General features: G+C 43.7%; 1 protein-coding gene across 4 annotated transcripts in view; it reads right to left on the reverse strand.

Moving 5' to 3' along the window:
* The window catches only part of DST (dystonin), a gene marked incomplete at both ends in the record, with an annotated part of 523923 nt that extends 504143 nt beyond the window's left edge, over positions 1-19780 (reverse strand). For 3 of the 4 annotated variants that reach the window (XM_080699914.1, XM_080699912.1, XM_080699907.1), the window contains 2 exons: positions 19039-19073; positions 19600-19780. In XM_080699914.1, the coding sequence (XP_080556040.1) occupies positions 19039-19073; positions 19600-19780 (216 nt within the window). Of the gene's footprint in view, positions 1-19011; positions 19074-19599 lie in introns of all 4 variants that reach the window. The other variant, XM_080699911.1, reaches the window with a different exon arrangement.
* Positions 19781-21554: the final 1774 nt, after the last annotated feature.

Genomic DNA, 21554 nt, shown 5'->3' on the forward strand with positions numbered 1-21554 from the left:
CGGCTGGCTGCTGTGACACATTTTTACCTGGTAGAGACTTTTAAAAATGATTCTAATCCTACTCAGATATATCTAATCATTTTACTGCAAGAGTTCTTCACTGGGGACTCTGCAAATGAGCATTACAAGGGTCCCTGCAGGAACTTGAATCTATGTGCAAAATTATTTGTCTATTTAGCTCCATATGTTTTTCTAAGGATATGGGCCACGGCTTTCATCAGATTCCCAGAAGGCCCCCTAAAGATAACATCCCACACTAGGCTGCAGAATAGTCTAAATTAAAACCTCATTACTACGATTTAATTTTAAAATGTTTAAGGTGAAGCCAGGCATGGTGGCGCACGCTTGGGAGGCTGAGACAGGAGGATCGCACAGGTTCGAAGCCAGCCTCAGCTACTTAGCGAGGCTCTCAGCAACTTAGTGAGACCCTGTTTCCAAATAAAATATAAAATAGGTCTGGGAGTATAACCTGGGGGTAGAAATCCCCTAGGTTCCACCCCTATTATTTTATTTTATTTTACCACAATAAAATAAAATAAAATGTTTAAGGTTCAATTTGTAACTACAACAAATAAGAAAAGAAAGAAAGCTGGGCAACTTTGAAATCCACTTTGGGACAATCTACAACTCTTAAATGAGGAGCTGTACTCAGATCCACCCTCACTGCTTGCTGACATCTGGCTTCTCTTCCACGCACCTTGCTGAGGAGTGAGTAGTTGAAATTTGCTTATATTTAGTGTTTTTAAAATTATTCCCCAGAGTTGGCCAGTTAGTTATTTAACCTGTTGACAGTTTAGTGCTTAATTGTTTTTTATGAAAATTCTACTCTCTTTGTAAATCCACTGGAAAATATGAAATGTTTTTTTTGTTTTCTATAGATTCTGCAGGTATTTCTTTAACTTCAACGTGTTTGGTTTTCAAAAAGTTGAAGGGAAGTCTAGAAAATGTGGCAAGTGAGACTGGGGGGATAGAAACTTTTCCAAATCAAAAATGTATTGAAATATTATAAAATGATCAAATGGTTACGAAATGATGACATGAGTTATAAATAGCAACACACAGGTCCACCAGCATTATTTAACAAGATGACAGAGGCTGTAAAATCACCAGAAGGTAAATAAATAAAAACAGAAAAGTAAGGGGCTTGAGGTGGTGGAAGGATAGATTAACTCAAAAGAGATATGGGTCTGGTTTGCAATCCAGTTCTCACGTCTCAGCTGGGAAGAACAAAGCCAGCAACTATCTGCAGATTCTGAGAAGTAAATAGTGGCAGGTGGGCTGAAGTAAAAAGGACACCAAGCCAAGCCAGGCATCGTGACGGCTTATAGCTGGAATCCCCAGTACTTGGGAAGCTGAGACAGGAGGAGCACAGGCTCCTGGTCAGTCTCGGCAACTTAGACCTTCTTTCAAAATAAATAAAAACAGGAGTGAGGGTATAGCTCAGTCCCCAGTAACCAAGACACACATGAGGAAAGGAAGGAAGAAATGAATAATAAGTAAATTAAGGCTAGGTGGATATCTCAGTGTTAGAGCACTCCTGGGTTCAATTCCTTGTACTGTGAATAAGGGGGAAAAAAATCCACAGAAACTAAAACTTCTCTTATCCCAAGAGAGCAAAGCAAACTCTTATTGTTTATTTTTTCTTTATCTTCACTTTATCACTTGGCTCTGGATTCAAACACAATCATAGAGGTGCAGTAGAACAGGGAAACAAAAGCCCCAACTCTCTGGCTAAATGAACAACAACAAAAAAAAGAATCTAAGCCGGGCGTGGTGGCGCACGCTTGTAATCCCCGCGCTTGGGAGGCGGAGACAGGAGGATCGCGCGGGTTCGAAGCCAGCCTCAGCTGGCTTAAGAGACCCTGTTTCCAAATAAAAATATAAAATAGGTCTGGGAGTGTAGCCCGGAGGTAGAAGGCCCCTGGGTTCCATCCCCAGGACCACAAAAAAAAAAAAAAAAAATCTAAAATTACTACTAACCCTACGGAAATTAAAAAGAGTAAAAGGGGATACGATAAGCAATTTTTTGGCCAATAACTAGATAACTTAAGTGAACAAATTTCTAGAAAGACATAAATGATCAAAGTGACTCTAGAAGATTAAAAAAAAATCTGAATAAGCATATAAAAAGAAACTGGATAGATAACCTAAAACCTCCCCCCCAAAATACTAGCCCTAAATGGCATTATCGGTAAACTGTTCAATTATTTAACAAGTATTGATATTAGCAACCCATAAATTCAAAAATAGTGATCTCAAAATGGATCGGCAACTCAAAACCCCAACCTAAAAGTTCTAGAAAAATTAGCAAAAAAATTTTATGATGTTGGATGAGGCGTTGCACTAAAACGATATTTCATGAAGAACAATAAGTGATAATTTAACTTACTATTTTAGACATGTGCACTATTAAGTAAATGGAAAAACAAATTACAGATCATAAAATATTTGCAAACCACGTATCTATTAAAGCACTTGTATCTAAAATGTACAAATAACAACTCAGGAAAACAAGAAACCCAATTTTAAAATAAGCAAAATTCTTAACATTTTACCAAAGAGGATATATGAACAGCTAACCAGCATATGAAGTTATTCAGCAACATTAGTCACTAGGGAAATGCAAATCAAAACCATAGGGAAACCACTAGAGACTCACCAGAATGACTGTAATAAAAAAGAAGACAGACAAATATTGCCAGGACCTAGACAAACTAGAACCCTTACACATTACTGTTGGGAATAATAATAATTTTTTTTTTTTTTTACGGGTCTGGGGATAGAACGCAGGGGTATTAGACTTCAGAGCTACACCCTGAGCCCTATTTTTTTATTCTTTATTTTGAAACAGGGTTTCACTGAGTTGCAAAGGGCCTCGCTAAGTAGCTGAGGCTGTCTGTGAACTGCAATCCTTCCATCTCAGCCTCCCGAATGCTGGGATTACAAGCGTGCACCACCATGCCTGGCTGGAGTAATAAATTTTACAGCAATGTTGGAAAAAGGTTTGACAATTTCTTAAAAAGTTAAACAAGGCCAGGTGGTGGCGCACGCTTGTAATCCCTGCGCTTGGGAGGTGGAGACAGGAGGATCGTGCAGGTTTGAAGCCAGCCATGCTGGCTTAAGAGACCCTGTTTCAAAAAAAAAAAAAAATATATATATATATATATATATATATATATATATATAGTGTGTGTGTGTGTGTGTGTGTGTGTGTGTGTGTGTGTGTGTGTCTGGGAATGTAGTCCGGAGGTAGAAGAAACCCCAGTACCACACACACACAAAAAAAAAAATGTTAAACAAGGCTGGGTGTGGTGACGCACACTTTGTAATCCCCATGCTTGGGAGGTTCGAAACCAGCCTCAGCTACTGAATGAGGCTCTCAGCAACTTAGTGAGACCCTGTTTCCAAATAAAGTATAAAATAGGTCTGAGAGTATAGCCCAGAGGTAGACAAGCCCCTAGGTTCCACCCTCCATAAAAAAAAAAAGTTAAACAAGTGTATCATACCATCTAGCAATTCTACTCCTGGGTATCTGCCCAAGAGAAATAAAAATATATGTTCATACAAATATGTGTGTGTGTGTGTGTTTGTGTGTGTGTGTGTGTGTTAACTAAGAACTGAGCCCAGAGGCATTCTACCTCTGAACTATATCCCCAGAGTGATTTTTAATTTCTTATTTGAAAACAGGGTCTCACTAGGTGCTGAGAGCCTCACTAACTTGTCGAGGCTGTCCCTGAACCTGCAATCCTCCAAACTCAGCCTCTCAAGTACTAGGACTACTAGCATGTACCACCATGCCCGAATTTAGCATTATTTATAATACATAAAGGTTTGGAGGGAATTTCAAAGCCCATCAACTGGCAAATAAATAAAAGTATAGTATACTCCTAGAATGAAGCCTATTTAGCAATAAAAATGAACTACTAGCACACGGTACAATATAGGCAAACTTCAAAAATGTTAAGCTACATGAAAGAAGCCAGATATAAAATACAACATATTATACAATGACGTTTAAATTAAGATCCAAGGCAAATATATGTAGAAACTGAGTGCAGATTAGTTGGTTGTATGAGGGGTTCGAACAGAGACTGACTGCAAACAGGCATGAGTAATCAATCCCTCTAGGGTTATGAAAAACATTTTAAAACTAAAAATTATGCCTCAATTTAAAAAATGAGTGGTGCAGAGGATTGAACCCAGGGGCATTCTATATCTGAGCTACCTCCTACCCCTTTTTATTTTTTAATTTTGCAACAGGGTCACTAAGTTGCTGAGGGTTTTGCTCAGTTTCTGAAACTGGCCTTGAACATATGATCCTGTCTCAGCCTCCCAAGTGCTGGGATAATAGGCATACACCACTGTGCCTGGCTGTACTGCAAAAAAAAAAAAAAAAAAAAAAAAAGTTAGGTCTAGAATGTAGGTGGAAAAGGTGGAAATAATTTCAATATAGATTTTAAAGGGGAAAAAGAAATTAGAAAATTCTGGCTAGGTAAAATAGTAGGAAAAAGTCTACAAGTCCAGAATGTAAACTTCAAGAGCTCTCATGCACTTTTAGTCTTGTCTCTTTTTAGAACCCAAATCTAACCACATGTGAACCAACCTGGGCTGGCTTATTGGAAGATGAGGGACCACACAGAGGAAAACCGCTGTCAGCCAGAAGTTGACAGGAGGGGGCTCCTGCCGTAAAGAGCCAAGCCAGACCCGAACCAGAACAACCGGCCAGCTGAGCACAGCCCAAAGAACCATCCTACAGAAGTAAGCCACATGGCTCAAGTCTTAAACCAAGTTTTAAGCTGTTTGTTACAAATCAGAAGCTAGCTGATACATTGGAGAAGAGCTGGGATGGCTGCTGGATCACACCAATCATCAGATGGAGAAGAGAAAAGCAGTCAGTGAAGTCGACCCAAGTCTGGCGAAGTCACTGTGGCAGAACTCACTGCAAGGGAGAAGGAACAGTGAAGGTTTCTCCACGTGGGTGAGCTGAGGGTCCGCACTTGGAGGGAGGGAAGGCAAGTGAGGTAGAATCAGAGGGCAATGCAGACTGAAATCCACAAAGGACTTCATCTTGTCCTGAGGAAGGGAAGGAGGAAACCCACTGCTACAGTCCGGATCTTGGGGTCTCCCCAAACATCCACAGCTAATGGCTTGACCTCTGGCCTGGTGCCACTGGAGGTGGTGAGAGCTTTAAGAGATGGAGCCTCGGGGGAGAGCTTGGGGCCCTGGTGGGCTCTCAAAGGGGGGCTGGGCCCTCTTCTCTTTGGTGCTTTCTGAACCCTCTATCTTTTCCTTTGTCTCAACCGTGAGGAGTGTAGGTTTGCTCTGCCGCACACTGCTGCTCAAAGCAATGGGGCCAACAGACAATGGACTGAGACCTCTAAAGCTGAGCCCAGTTTATAAGTTGGTTATCTCTTGTTTTATTACTTGCTGTAATAACTAAAACTTGAATACACACTTGAGAGCCCGTGATGAGGTTCAGAGACAGAGAGGAATGGCTCGAAATGAAAGATCATGGAGCAGTTCTAAGACGGGACGAAATACATACAGAACAAAGACAAAGGGGAGGGAGGGAAGGCGGACACGAGAGCTGGAGCGGGAGAAGAAAAGCTGTGATCCGTTCATCCACTGAGGGAAATTTAGGCTGGTTCCACCGTTTGCCTATTGTAAATTGTGCTTCTATGAACATGGATATGCAAGTCTGGTTATGATATTTTGATTTCATTTCCTCTGGGAAGACGCCAGGGGCACTAGCACTGGGTCAATTTAGAGAGATATTCAGAAATAAGGGCAAGATCAGGTAGATGAGCAGAGACGAGGGGAGTGACTGAGGGCGATTAGGGAAGGCGGGGGTACGAAGTCATAAAGAGCACAATAATAGAATAATGCCCTGAAGATTTACAAAACTGCCAATTCCAATCTCGAAGACTTGTGGGGGGACGGGAGGGGCCCAGAGGGGAGGGTAACAAGAGTTGTGTACGTGTATTTTTCTAACACTTGGCACCTCAGTATGATGTAAAATGACAATGCACCCAATAAAACAAAATAAAAAAGTCGCCAGGGTCAGTGGTGCACACCTGTAATCCCAGCTACTGGGAAGGATCATAAATTGGAGGCTCCCTAGGCAAAATAGGGAAATCCTATCCCCCCAATAAAAAAAAAGGGCCAGTAATATGAATGATAGAGAGGTTTCTTAGCATGCACAAGGCCCCACAACTGCAAAAGCAACCAAAAAGTTTTTCTCAATCATCCTGTCAAAATGCCCCAGTCCTCAACATACCGTCAGGTAGGCTTTACATACTTAAAGCGACAGAGAGCTATTAAAGTAAAAAATTCCCACAGACACATACATACGTGTTTTAAACTCGTCTTACTGACATCTGTGTCGTTGTGATTAAACTGTATTTGTCAAGGAATCTTTCCATTTCGTCTAAGTTGCCAATGTTTTGGCACGGAATCGTGCAGAATGTTCTTTTAGCCTCTTAATGTCTGTGCCTGCTCTAGTTACAACCTCTCTTTCATTTGTATCTTTTCATACAGGTGATTTGATTCATTTAGCTAAAAGTTTATAAACTTTGTTGATCTTTGGTTTGCTTGTCTTCTTGTTTTATTTATTTATTTATTATTTTGTTGTTGTTGTTGTTGTTATTTTTTCAGTACTAGGGATTAAATCCAGGGCGGCTATACCGTTGAGCTATACTCCCAGCCAGGTTTTTTATATTTTATTTTGAGACAGAGTCTCACAAAGTCTCATAGGCTAGCCTTAAACTTGTGATGCTCCTGCCTCTACCTCCTGAGTTGCTAGGATCACAGGTATGGATGCCCCATGGCTGTCTTGGTTAGTCTTTTCCAAGAACCAACTTCAGTTTCCTGATTGAAGCATTTCTTTAATTCATCTATATTTGCTTTTTTTTTTCTACTTACATTATGTCTCTTTTGCTTCCTGCACACACTCCAGCTTCTTAACGTATAGCCTGGTATTGACTGATTTTAGACCTTACTTCTTTTCTAATATAAGCAGTTAAAGCTACATGTTTCGCCGGGCGTGGTGGCGCACGCTTGTCATCCCCGCGCTTGGGAGGCGGAGACAGGAGGATCGCGCAGGTTCGAAGTCAGCTGTGCTGGCTTTAGAGACCCTGTTTCCAAATAAAAAAAATATAAATAGATCTGGGAGTGTAGCCCGGAGGTAGAAGGGCTTCCAGGAACTCCAGTACCACCAAAAAAAAAAAAAAAAAAAAAAAAAGGTACATGTTTCCATCCTAAACACTGCTTTGGCTGCATCCCATAATTGTGAGATACTACGTTTCCTTTATTATTTAGTTCAAAATACTTTGTAATCTCCATTATAGTTTTTATTTTAATGTATGAATTATTTACAATCATGTTATTCAATTTACAAAAACCTGAGGTTTTAATAAAGTCATTATTGTTACTGACTTCTAATTTAATTCTGTTATGATAGAAAATACAATCTGCATAACTATCAACCTTTGAATGTATGGTGACTTATTTTTTCAAAGTCTTGAGTCTTACAAGCTGTCTTTGTAAATGAGTACTGTGCATGCAATATTTTTGTAAATATAATAGGTTAAGACAGCTAATAGTGTTGTTTAGATCACCTACTTTTCACTGATTTTCTACTGTTTCATCAATTGCTAAGACAAGTATATTATGAAGTTTATTAATCACCCACTGTTATACAGCACTGCTTATTTCTCTGTTGAGTTCTTTTAGGGGGAAGGATACTGGGAATTGAACCTAAGAGGAGCATTCTACCTCCAAGCTATACTCCCAGTCTTGTTTTGTTTTGAAACGGGGTCTCACTTGGTTGCTGAGTTTCACTACATTGCTGAGGCTGTCCTCTAACCTACAATCCTCCTGTTTCAGCCTCCCCAATACTGGGATAACATTTGTGCATATTTAATCTGATATTATTATAACCACTCCAATCTTCTAATGTTTATTGTTTGTATCATTTAAGTCTTTCTATTCATTCGCTTTTAACCTGCATCTTTATTTTTAAAGTGTATCTGTTATAAATGGCATATAGTCAGGCCTGGTGTGATGGTCCACTCCTATAATCCCAGTACTTGGGAGACTAAAACAGGAAGACCGTGGGTTCATGACTAGTCTCAACAATTCAGGGAGACTCTCATGAACTTAGCAAGACCCAGCTTCAAAATAGAAAGGGGTTGGCAGGGCGTGGTGGTGCACGCTTGTAATCCCTGCGCTTGGGAGGCGGAGACAGGAGGATCGCGCAGGTTCGAAGCCAGCCGTGCTGGCTTAAGAGACCCTGTTTCCAAATAAAAATATTAAAAAAAATAGGTCTAGGAGTGTATCCCAGAGATAGAAGGGCTTCCAGGAACCCCAGTACCACCAAAAAATAAAATAAAATAAAATAAAAAATAAAAAGGGGTTGTGGGGCAGAGGGTATAGCTCAGAGGAGCCCTTCTTATTTGGGGGGTGGGATGTTGAGGATTGAAACCAGAGGCATTCTACCTCCAAACTACACCCCCAGACCGATATTTTTTAAATTTGAACACAAAGTCTCACTAAGTTGCTAAGGCTGGCTTGAACCTGACATCCTCTTGTCTCAGCCTCACAAGTACTGGTGTTACAGGTGTGTGCCACCACTCCCAGCTTTATTCCTTTTTATTTTGAAACAAGGTCGCACTAAATTACTGACCACTGGTCTCCAACCTGTGATCCTCCTGTCTCAGCCTCCCAAGTACGGGGATTATAGGCCTGTGCCACCATGCCCAGCTAATTAATTTATATTTTAGAATGACCGTCATTAAATTAGCGTGGATGGATTTTAAAGGGGAAGGCAGAAGCTTATCCAGAGGCTAATTATGGGTTTGAAGCAAGGAAGCAGCAATGGGGATAGATAGTAAGAAAGGTGGAATCCACAGAGACATTTAAAAAGAAGACAGGGCAGGCCGGATGAGAGAGTGTTTCCAAATCTAGAAAGAGGATCGGTAAGCTATGGGGAGAAGCAGGATTTAAGGAGAGTACCAGTTTCCAAGATGGAGGGAGATAAGGTGAAGGACTAGTTAACTCGGTTTGGGTCATATTCAGTTGAAGATGCTGACAGTACATCAATGTGGAAATAAGAAAAACACAGCTTGGATGTGGGACCAAGAGTGAGACTGCGATTTGAGACAAGAAGGTCAGAGTAACCATTCTATGGGGACAAACTAAAACAGTAAGTAGGGTGAGATCCCACAAGTAAAATCTTCATAGACAACAACGAGAGCTGGCGAATCCAGGGAAGTAAATTAGTGGTTGCCTACGGCTGAAGAGTTGAGGAGTGGGGAGGACTGCCTACAGGTGTGTGGTTTCTTATCGGGGTGATAAAAAAATGAAAATCTAATTGTAGTGATGATTACACAACCTATGTATGTGATAAAAACCACTTAATTACACACTTTCAATGGATTAACTATATGGTATATTAATTATAGCTCAATAAAAACTTCTTTAAAAAAAAAAGTGAGCCCAAGTCCGGGAGCATCAACATATAAATAGGAAGAGGATCCAGTACAAAAACAGAAGGAGCCAGGGACAGGAAGAGATGGGGAGGGAATAAAAAAGAATGTTGTCCAAAATCTGGACAGGAAGTCTCAACAAGGTGTGGTGGCACCCACCTGTGAGCCTAGGACTTGGGAGGCTGAGACAAGAGGATGTCAGGTTCAAGTCCACCCTCAGCAACTTAGTGAGACCCTGTTTCAAAATTTAAAAAATGAAAACAACTGAAGGGTATAGCTCAAAGGCAGAATGCCCCAGATTCAATCCTCAGTACCAAAAAAAAAAAAAAAAAAAAAAAAAAAATCAGTAACCAACAGAACAGGTCAAGACTGAAACATTCAGCAATTCAGAAGTCATTTGCTGAGATACGTATGAGGGAATTCAGGCAGCTGCAGCAGAAGCCAGGTTATATCACATTGTAGGTTAAATAAGAGGTAAGGAACAGGACATAAATAAAGGGCCTTTTTCACAAAACTTCTCTTGCCAAGAGACAAGCTGGTGGTATAGGGAGGTATTGTGTTGTTCGTTGTTGCTGGTTTTTGTTTTTTTCTTTAAATCAGTACTGGGGACTGAACTCGGGGACTTTCTACTTTCGAGCTACACCCCCAGCCCTATTTTTATTCTTTATTTAGAAACAGTCTCACTAAATTGTGGAGGGCCTCGTTAAGTAGCTGAGGCTGACTTTGACCCGGCGATCCTCTTGTCTCAGCCTCCCAAGTACAAGTGTGTGCCACCATGCCCAGCTTACTGTTGTTTTTAGTAGGATGCACATAGGATGCTTATATATGGGGGGATTGGTGATAAAGGAGGAGGAGATGACTATCAGAGCATCCACCAAGAGGCCTGAAGAAAGCAACTCACAATACAAGCACACACACAATAGTATGAAGGTCAGATGGATGTCCCAATATCCATCTGACTGGGAAGGAAGCTTATGGTGCCAGTCAGTCTGTAGGGACAAGAAGTTAAGGAGCCATGTATATATAACTTGAAACATGCATCTTCTCTGTGAGTTAAGAGACAAAAGTAACTGCAGGGGGAGCAGTAGGATTCAGGAGTTATTTATTCAGAAGAGGGAATAAACACTTAAAATAATTATTGTGGGAGAGGAACTGTCAAGGAAGAAGTTAAAAGCAGCTCGTATACATTTCAAATACGTTTTACAAACTTCCATCTTCTTGTGGATAAAAAATAGCCTATATACATAAAGATAAAGATTTATGTATAATATACTTTACGCTGCATTAGGACTTGTGCTGACCACACTAACGTCACGGGGAAGTCATCACAAACCCCCGGACAGATGGTGTGTGCAGTCAGAATACAACCCAACGACGCCTGAGCCTTGGATCTCAGACACATGGTGTCCTTCAAAAGCTCAGCTTCAGAGCCACCAGCGAGGCCCCAGACTGTTCATCCTCCCGGGTCCTCCACAGCACAGGTCACAACTTTTCATTCTCTTTTGAGAATGAAAGAAGAGTGACCGAACTGTTTTGCTGGAGTTGCTCAGAAAGAAGTCAAAAGGTGATTTTTTTGGTTTCTCTTAAGAAGGCTCACGGCAGGCACTCTCCTAAAGTGTTCAAATAACATCATGTTCTATCAAAGCCTTTTGTCAAATGTAAAGTAGTGTGCAAAATTGTTTTTATTGGAGCTGGCACTACTTGTACCTCCAGCGTGATAACCCTTCACCCAATCGCAAGAGCCCTTCACTCTGATCACACTGTTGTACTTTGAGCTCTGAAGATGGGCATGTGCTTCTCTAAGTCTCTGTTCATGCCACTCTGCCCACCTGGGCGCTGGCTCTCATCCGTGTTCGTATGCCCAGATACTTCCTCTCTCACGTTAATGCCGAGGCAATAAGCATCACCCTTCCTGGGAGACTTGTCTCATCACCACAGCTACATGCGGTCATTTTATCAGAACAATCTCAACCATTCTTTTCAACACTTAATTTGTTACTTGGCATGTATCATAATTACATAATATTTTTCCTTTACCTGCCTTAAGCTTCTCAAAGGCAAGAACCATGTTTTACATGATGTCTTTCAGCATGATGCTTCGTACACAGTAGGAACATGGCCTGTTTGTTACTTCTGCAAAGGGCTACAGAGACCATCCGTGTGTTACCAATGAGAACAAAGGGCCTGAATCTCAGAGACTCTAAGAGAGACACCAAGATATCCTTGTGGCAGAGCTGGAACACAGAGGCAGAATTCTGGACTCCTCTACTTAAGACACCGTCATCATGCCAGCATTTGCTATTACGTATGGGTCTGGTCCTCTTTTGCGATCCAGATCATGTTTGTTTTGTTTTTTGTTTATTGTGGTACTGGGGATTGAACTCAGGGGCATTCTACCCCAAGCTAGACCCCCAGCCCAATTTTTTTTTCTGGTACCAGGGATGAAACCCAAGGGCATTCTACCTTCAAGCTACACCCCCAGCCCTATTTTTTATTCTTTATTTTGAAACAGGGTCTCATTGAGTTGCAAAGGGCCTCACTAAGTAGCTGAAGCTGTCTGCGAACCACAATGATCCTCCTGTCTCAGCCTCCCAAATGCAGGGATTACAAGCGTGTGCCACCATGCCCGGCTCCAATTTTTTATTCTTTATTTTGAAACAGGATCTCACTAAATTGCACAGGCTGGCCGAGAACCTGTGATCCTTCTGTCTCAGCCTCCCAAATACTGGAATTACAAGCATGTGCCACCACGCCCAGCTACAAAGAGCCATTCTTGTACCTTAAGTTGAGCAAAAATCCAAACTTCTCTGAAAAAGCTTTTTACTGTTGCAATTAATTGGCTTGGATGCATGAAAAAAATGGATTTTTTTTTCTTTAAGCAATTCTGTTTTGTCACCCTGAAAGTAAAAGTTAACTAAAGCGGGGCGTGGTGGCACACCTTTGTAATCCCAGCATCTGGGAGGCGGAGACCCGGAGGATCCCCGTTCACAGATAGCCTCAGCTACTTAGCAATGCCCTTGGCAACTCAGTGAGACCCTGTTTCAATTATACTAAAAAATAGGGCTGAGGAGTATGTCTCGGAGGTAGAAGCCCCTGGGTTCCATTACTGGTACCCCCCCCCAAAATAGTTAACTAAACATAAAATAAAACCCAAAAAATGGTAGTAAGCTCTGTGGATACAGTGAGCCTATCTTTTTACATATGTTTTGGTACCACAGCCTCTGATGCGCTCAGCACATTTGTGACTCATAGCTGGAAACAGCACAGCAGTTGAATTACCGTAACAGAAGAAACAGTAACTATTAAATTTTAGCACTGATATTGGAAGTGACCTAGAAGTAATCACTAAGGGAATATATCTCAGACCCTTAGCTAGCCTCCTTGTCTAACACAGTACCTCATAAAGAAAAAAAAAATGTGTTTATTTTTAAAACAATTGAGCCCAGCATGGTAACTCACACTTATAATCCCAGTACTTGGGAAGATGAAACAGGAGGATCACAGGTTCGCTGCCAGCCTCAGCTACTTGGTGAAGCCCTCCGCAACTTCGTAAGACCTTGTTTCCAAATAAAAATATAAAGTAGGTCTGGGAGTGAAGCTCCAAGATAGAATGTCCCTGGGTTCCATTCCCAGTACAACCAAATAATAAAAATGAAAATAATTGGGTGTTTCTAAATGAATGCCATGCCAAGTATGCAGTTACTTCTTATGATTGACTTAATTAGTATAAATTAATCTAGAGCTAGAATTGGACTCTAGACAAAAATTTATTTATAAAGACAACATAATTATAAAACGTAATTATAAAAAATTGGCTTGGATGCATGAAAAAATTGATTTTTTTTTCCTTTAAGCAATTCTGTTTTGTCACCCTGAAAGTAAAAGTTAACTAAAGCGGGGCGTGGTGGCACACCCTTGTAATCCCAGCATTTGGGAGGCGGAGACAGGAGGATCCTGGTCAACAAAAAGTATCCTTAAAAAGTATCATTAAACTCAATAAAAAGTATCATTTTCCCTAACCCACTAAATTGGGTAATTTCTTCCAAAATTGTCCAATTTTCTTCCAAAATTGTCCAAAATTTAAACTTATATTTTTAACCAGGACACAAAAATTATACATATTTATGAGGTACCATGTGATGTTTCAATACATGTTTACATTTAAATTGGGTAATTGTTTTTTTGTTCTTTTCTCTTGGTTTTTTTTTGGGGGGGGGTACAGATTGAATCTAGGGCTTGTTCCACCTGGGAACTTTATTTATTTATTTATTTTTTAAGTGTTGAAACAGGACTTTGCTAAGTTGTTGAGAGTGTCGCAAAGTTGCCGAGGCTGGCCTCGAACCTGCAATCTTCCTCCCAAATAATGGGATTACAAGGATGTCCCACTTCACCCAACTAAATTAGGTGATTCTTAATGAAAGATGCAAGTTCAGTAAGAAGCTGTGAAATTTTGCCGACCACAGTTTGGGACAGGGACGCTTTGGAAATATGATGAGGCCAAAATAGACTTGTTCTTTCACCTAGGATACCTGGAATAATTATGGGAAACACAATGAATTTGCCTAGTCAAGTTTTATAAGAAATGCCAACGGAAGAAAACCACTCAGTCTCTCTCTCCCTCTCTCCCTCTCTCCCTCTCTCCCTCTCTCCCTCTCTCTCTCTTCTCTATCTTGTGGTACTGGGAATTGAACCTTGAACCCAGGGCATTGTACCTCAGAGCTATACCTCCAGTCCTATTTTTTATTCTTTATTTTGAAACAGGTCCTCACTGAGTTGCAGAGGACCTCACCAAGTAGCAGAGGCTGTCCGCGAACCGTGATCCTCCTGTCTCAGCCTCCCAAGAACTGGGATGACAAGCGCGCGCCACCACGCCTGGTTTAATTTCTCTCTTTCATTGGGAATTTGGGGCACATTTCTCTATGGGCTACGAGCGATAGATCCAAGCGCCGCAGGAGACACAACATCTATCCAGGGATTCCTGTCTTAGTCCTTATCCTGCTCTGTGACTCTTGGGGAACTGCTTAACCTTTCTTGGTTCCTCTGCCTGAAACAGGAAGTAAAAGAAAAAAAAATTTACCCAAATCCTGGTAGAACAAAAACATACTCTTCTCCCTCCTTATATCAAACAAGGCTTCCCTTATTCCACTGAGCTGATGAATAGGGATCATTTACCACTATCCACTCTAGTTTTCTCAAAGAGCATTATAATTGTCTCCAGTCTGTGAAGTACTACCGAAACTCTTCCTTATAATCTAGTGGTGCTTCAATTAATTTTCCATATCACTTTGTCACTGCCTGACTTTCACCACAGGAATAGAGGGTAACAGATTACCACTGTTCAAAGTCAGCATATCCAAAGTTCTCAGAAGGACCCGGGTTCGCGGCCAGCCTCAGCTACTTAGTGAGACCCTTGGCAACTCAGTGAGACCCTGTTTCAAAAAAAAGAATACAAAATAGGGCTGGGGGTGTAGCTCAGAGGTAGAATGCCCCTGGGTTCCATCTCTAGTACCCTAGTACCAAAAAAAAAAAAAAAAAAAAGGCCTCAGAAAATGTTACTTTTTAGATGCCTGAATTCTAGAAACCAGAAGGAACACTTGGTTTCTAGACTGTGTCCTGCAGCTGGGTGAAGTCACTTCTCTTTGTTAGCTGTTTAAAAAATAAACCAAAAAAAAAAAAATTACATAGGTTTTGTGGAGGGAGGACTGGGGGTGGAACCCAGAGGCATTCTGCCTTCGAGCTACACCCCCAGCCCAATTTTATTTATTATTTGAAAACAGGGTCTCACGAGGTTGATGAGAATCTCACTACTTGCTGAGGCTGTCCTCAAACCTGCGATCTTCCTGTCTCAGCCTCCCAAGTACAGGGATTATAGGTGTGCCCAACCATGCCCAGCACATAGGAGTTCTTTTTTTTTTTTAATAAACAAACACAAGACACACATTTCTGTCTGTCTCACGGGGTCTTTTTATCTGTTGGTGTCTGAAATGGAGTTATACTGTTCAGGCCTTTCTAGGCGGACTAGCAATTTCACATTCTCAAATGCTATTATTAAATTTTAAAGGACTATTAAAATACCAGTAAAGGTTATGTTTGCAAGCACGTGAAAATAAAGCCAGTTGGTGGTGGCTATAGATTCAAAACATCTTCTAAGCGTGTATACTGTTTATATCTAGTTTCATGAGGAAGAAACTGAATGAGGAAATGTGTTTATTTTACATGTAGGAGAAAAAAGAGAGAAGTGGCTTTTGTCCCTGCTGTAGAGTTTTCCCAAATCAAACTGAGTCCTGATGGCACAGCTTTACCCCCAGAGAAGTATTTCTCTGACTACCTGTGAAGAAACCCACTGGAACTTCCTGGCCATTTGGACTCCTTCCTGGCGGGTGTGGGCCACAGAAGCAATATCCTTTGCCAAGTAAAGTAGCAAAGTGTTCACCCAACTACTTCTTCTGCTCAAGGGCTTTCCCAAAGCAATTCCCCGTTTCAAAGTGAGTCAGCAGATCCCAAACTCATTGGCCACCCTCACCAAGACAGACATGCTGCCGGGCGTGGTGGCGCACGCTTGTAATCCCCGCGCTTGGAGGCGGAGACAGGAGGATCGCGCTGGTTCCGAGCCAGCCTCTCTGGCTCAAGAGACTCTGTTTCCACATAAAAATGTTAAAAAATAGGTCTGGGAGTGTAGCCCATGGGAGTGTATACCGGAGGTAGAAGGGCTTCCAGGAACCCCAGTACCACCAAAAAAAAAAAAAAAAAAAAAAAAAAGACAGACATGCTGAAAGTGATCTATCTAGTTACTGAGAGCCAAAACAGGAACGGAAAGCACTGGTGTCTCTGTTCTACATGAAAAAAATCAAAACATTTTCTTTGATAATTAATTTTTTTTTTGCAAAAGACAACAAGAATATCCATTGCGCTACTCAAATTCTAACTTTTTAAAATATGCTAGAATCCATGTCAATGCAGAGACATTCTTTTAGGGTAAAACAATCTTGTAGGAAGTGACATTTTGATAGCCAATGAAAAGGGGAAAAAAAATTCTGTGTTTTCCTTAGGGAAAAATGTTCTACTTGTGTGGATCTTAGAGCAGTAACGAAATGTGACATTCTTATGCAGTGTGGTCTCTGAATTTTCACTTATAAAGTAGCATTAAGTACTTAATCAAAGAACTTGATTTGTTGATGGGCTACCCACCCACCCATGATGGGCTAATATTACACATACTTTTCTCAGGAAAAATCAATTTCCTAAGCAAATCCATTGTTGTTACAATTAGTGATTTATGTTTTAATATAAATTCCAGGGCAATTTTCAAAAGCCCATAAAGATCAAGAGCTGAGAATTGACAAATGGTGAATCCTAAGAAAATGCATTTTTCTCTTCTGCCCAATTCCAAGTTCTATTTACAAGAACTAGTTCCCACAAAGATAATGCTTTTATTCATTCAATAAATATTTATTAAGAACCCACTATGAGCCAGGCGTGGTGGCGCATGCTTGTAATCCCAGCATTCGGGAGGCTGAGAACGCGGACAGCCTCAGCGACTTAGCGAGGCCCTTCGCAACTCAGTAAGACCCTGTTTCACAAATAAATAAAAATACTAAAAAAAAAAAAAAAATAGGGATGGGGGTTTTTCTCAGGGTACAATGCCCCTGGGTTCCATCTGCAGTACCGCAAAAGTAAAAGAACCCACTATGTACAAGGTGGTTGGCCAGGCAGTGGGGAGAGTTCCCTAAATAAGAGACACGGTTCCTGCTCTCAAGGTGCCCACAGGTCAATAACAGAGGAAACATATAACAGATACACACACGGATAGTGGAATACACCAGAGGTCTTGTGAAATGAGTTAAGGCGTTAGATATTAAACAACTAACCCCCCCCCCTTTCTTCACCAAATGCGAGCTCAGGACCAATTTTTTTTCTTCCAGTACTGAGGATGGAACCCAGGGATATTCTTCCCAGCTACATCCCCAGCCCTATTTTTTATTCTTCGTCTCACTAAGTAGCTGAGGTTGGCCGCAAACCATGATCCTCCTGTCTCGGCCTCTTAAATGCTGGGATTACAAGCGTGCACCACCACACCTGGCCCAGACAAACGAGACATAGTCCTATTTCGTGTTTTCTGTTTGTGCTTCAGCTGAAATGCCTGAGTATAGTAATCCACAACAGGATCGTTACTAAGTTTCTATCATTTATACATATGGAGCTGGTAATCTCTTCATAAAGTCAAAACAAAACACTACATTCTGATGTTTGCACCCTGATCATTTTACTTTTTGTCCATCTAAGTGAGGTTCTAATAACTTAAACGGATGATCAAAAACGTTGCTTCACAATGGACGCGGTTTCTGTTGTGCTCATTAAACTTGAACCAATTTTTTAAGACTTGAAAACTTACAAACATATCTTTATTTTTACGTGTCTATAATTCAGATTCACAAATAATAATGACTGATAGCAAGTACTAAATGCAAATAAAATAACGGGTTTCTTCACATGATTTTGTATGATCTCCTGCACACAGCCCTGATAGCCCTACTGGACCTATTTTACAGATAGGAAAACTGAGTGCCAAGAAGTTCAGGTGTCCCAGCACCACAGCTAACTAGGGTAAAGTCAGCAACAGAAGTTCTGATTATCTCGCAGGTTAACTTACTGTTGTCTCAAGAATCTTAAATTAAGCACCGTCTTCTCACCCCCAGGGCTATATGCAGCCGATTTACTGCACAATATTATGATAATGTTATAATGTGCAGTTAAAACTTTTGAGCATTCGGAATATATCTAGGGTACAGCAAAACATCTGATTATTAAATGAAACACGGGATCATCTCATGGAAATGGCAAGTGAATGGAAGATGTATCACCACGACGTCTTCGCTAAGCTGAGTGATCTCTACGGCACAGTAACTTCCAAGCCTGCCTATGTGAAACTGTCCTAAGGAGAGAAAATTTGTTTTATACTATGGGGGCGGGGCTGGCTGGAAAACCTAAAGACATGCTGGGAGGGAGGGCCTGTGGGTTTGCTCTGTCCTACATCAGCCTCCCCTAATCCCAGTGCCCAGGCCATCTGCTCTAGATGGATGGCCCCCTACTGTAAGAGTGGAGACTAGCGCACGCAGTTAAGGCACACCACCAGGTAAATCTCCATCACCAGCACTGGCCAAAATCATCACGGAGAGCTTTAGGAAAGAACGGGAACTTAAGCCTGAAAATCTACAATGAAACGCAAATGGACCAAACTCTTCTGCGCTAACTAACCTAAAAAGCTTTTCTTTCCTCGTGTATCCAAGCGCACAAATACAGACAGCAGCATCCCCCCCCAAGTGAGATGGTAAGCTAAGCCGACATCCACCGCGTGGCTTGGGGGCTGCCCTTCCCCGTCTTGTACAGGGACCCCACTCCACAGGAAATTTGTTAAAACGTGTGCTGGGCACTCATGAGGAATCACTTAAAGAGAATCGTGTCACTTTTGGTTTCTTAACACGCATATGATTGATATCGGTACTCAGGAAAGAGAACTTCTTCTGACCTTGAGCTTGCGCGCTAAATAAATTACCTCAGAACGAAAGTGGTGAGATCTCAGAACAGCATCTGGGAAAAAAGAGGGGAAAAAAAAAATGAGAGTTCATCTAACTCCTTGCTCTTCCCTTACGGGTTACCGACGCTTACCTGAAAGACCCGGCTCGGGAAAGCACGCCGCGGAGCGCGGGGCCGGGGGTGCTGGCCCAGCAGTCTCTAAGTGATTTCTCCGCAAGAAGTTTCTGGGAAAGTTCTGGGGGAGTTGGGGAGCCCCGAAATCCCCGTGCCTTACTTCCCAGCCCTGCGCTCCTGGTAGAGGCCGGGCTGCCCCAGCCGCAGACCCTACCCGAGCTACCCCGGGGATTCTGCAAACGGACCCTGAGGATGCGGGTCGGTCCCTGCCCGCTCCCCGCTCCCCGCGGCGCCGGGGCATCCAACCCTGAGCGGCCGGAGGATGCGGGGCGGGCGAAGGGGGCAGACACAACCCATCGCGCCGCTCCTGGGGAGTGGGCAGCGAGGGGGCGCGACGCAGCCGCGCCCGGCACCCCGGGGGCCGCCGTCCCCCTCCAGCCCCGGGGCGCGCGGCCACGCGTCTCACCTCGGCTGCGGGAACGACCCGAGAAGACGGATCTCATGGGATGCCTCCCTTTCCGGAGCCTGCGGTGCCAGCAGCAGAAGAAGACGATGGTGGCGATGGTGCCCAGCAGCAGCAGCAGGAGGAAGAGCGCGCACTGGATGCTGTAGGGGCGCAGCAGCACGAGGAAGGCGGCGGCGATCATGGCGAGGCTCGGTCCGGGCGGCCCCGCTCCGCTCCGCGGCTCCGCTCGGCTCGCCGTGACTCAGCGGCTCCTCCCCGGCCCCCGCCCGCGCCGGCGCAGCCCCGGGCGCAGCCCCGCGGGGACGGCGAGCGGGAGGGGCGGGCGCGCGGCGGGCGGGGGGCTCGCGCTGACATCACGGCCGGCTGCGGCACGCGGGCGCGCGGACATGGCTGCGGCGGCCCCGGCCTGAGCGCCCGCGCCCTCCCGGGCCGCCTGGGGCTGCGGGGTCCGGCCGCCCGCGGCGTCGGGGGGCGCCCGGGAGCCCGGGGGCCGAGCGTCGGCGCGGGCGGGCGCCTCCGAGCCGAGCCGCCCCCACCCGGCGCCGCCCGAGGCGGGGGCTTCGGAGGATGCTGCCGGGTGAGCTATGGCCTGGGGGGGGCGGGGGTCCTCGCACGCCCCGGCGTGAGCGCCGGGAAGGGCCTTCCCTGGGATTGGGACCCTCCAGGAGCCGGGGGTCGCCCCTCCAAAGGAGCAGCGCCGCGGAGGGGGTCGCTCGGGTCTGCAGGCTGGACCTGGTCCACCCCCACCCCCCGAAACTTGGCGCTGTTTGGTCGCCGAGAACTGGTCACTTCAGGTCCTCCGGTCTCCTTGCGTCTCCCCAAACCCTGACTCATTTAGTGCGTTTCAAGGGGGAGGCGTTTTTAAGATGTAGGGACCCAGCTGATGAAGTTGCGGATGGGTTGGTAACTGGTTGTAATAGCTTGACATTTTGTAGGCAAGGTGAGCCGCGGCGATCTGCCGCACTCCAGCACACACACTCGCCCTGTCTGCCCTTTACCGCTACCCCCCCCCTACATTTCTTCATAACCAGCAAAAAGTATATTGTTCTGCTCGCTGGTGCAGTGCCAGCCCAGGAGGTAGGCTGCGGCGCGGCCAGCTCGGCCGCCTGGCGAGGAAGCCCTGCTGCGGCAGGCAGTGCGGCATCCCGAGCTCTGGCCGGCGGTGCGGGCCGCCGCGAGGCTGGGCTGGCTCTTCCTAAAGTGGGCTGGGCTGTTTGTTTTCCTTTACTCGCCTAAGGAAAGTGCGGCTGCAGCAAGGAGATCACACATTTTTGCATTTGCAAATTAGAAAAAAAATAGAAAATCTTTTCTAATAACTAGGTTGGACTTACTGGGGAATATTTAAGAGACTAAAGAAATGGTATTAGAAAACAGTTATGAAAAGCTACTTCTATCTTGCTTGTAGGGATCTCAAAATCAGTGTTGCTTTCTAACTATACAAAGCCAACTGGACAGCTCTGCAAAATAGCTTAGCTATTGGTGGTCTTAAGGTGTGAAATATATTAGTGGGTGTAAGCATTAAAGCCCTGAAAAGGCATTTTCCAATGCAGTGTCTTCAATGCCAGATTCATAAACATGGAAAACAGTGGATGTACCTTCTTATTGGCAGCTATTTTCCTAAAACAAAAATCAAATTGTTGGCCTTTGCCTCTCACTCATTCAGCTATTTGTGGTCGAGTGGAAGGGGCCTTGCTTTGGGACGGCCTGTAAGGTGAAAGTCATGCTAGGACAGGTTCAGGAGAGCTGGGATAGGCTTCCCGCGTCCTGCTAGCACAGAGCTAAGGGTTTTCAATACCGCAGCCCACTGCAGTGAGAAACCCTATCCTGTCCATTACGCAGGGGCTACTGAAGAGAATCCTGAGAGCCAGTGGCATGTGGCTCATCAGGAGAGGAGGAATTCTCCACTGCTCTGACTCAACAGTGGCCTGGCGGAGTAATTTAAAGCAAAAACCTTT

This window comes from Muscardinus avellanarius, assembly GCF_963383645.1.
Source record: "Muscardinus avellanarius genome assembly, chromosome: 8".
NCBI lineage: Eukaryota > Metazoa > Chordata > Mammalia > Rodentia > Gliridae > Muscardinus > Muscardinus avellanarius.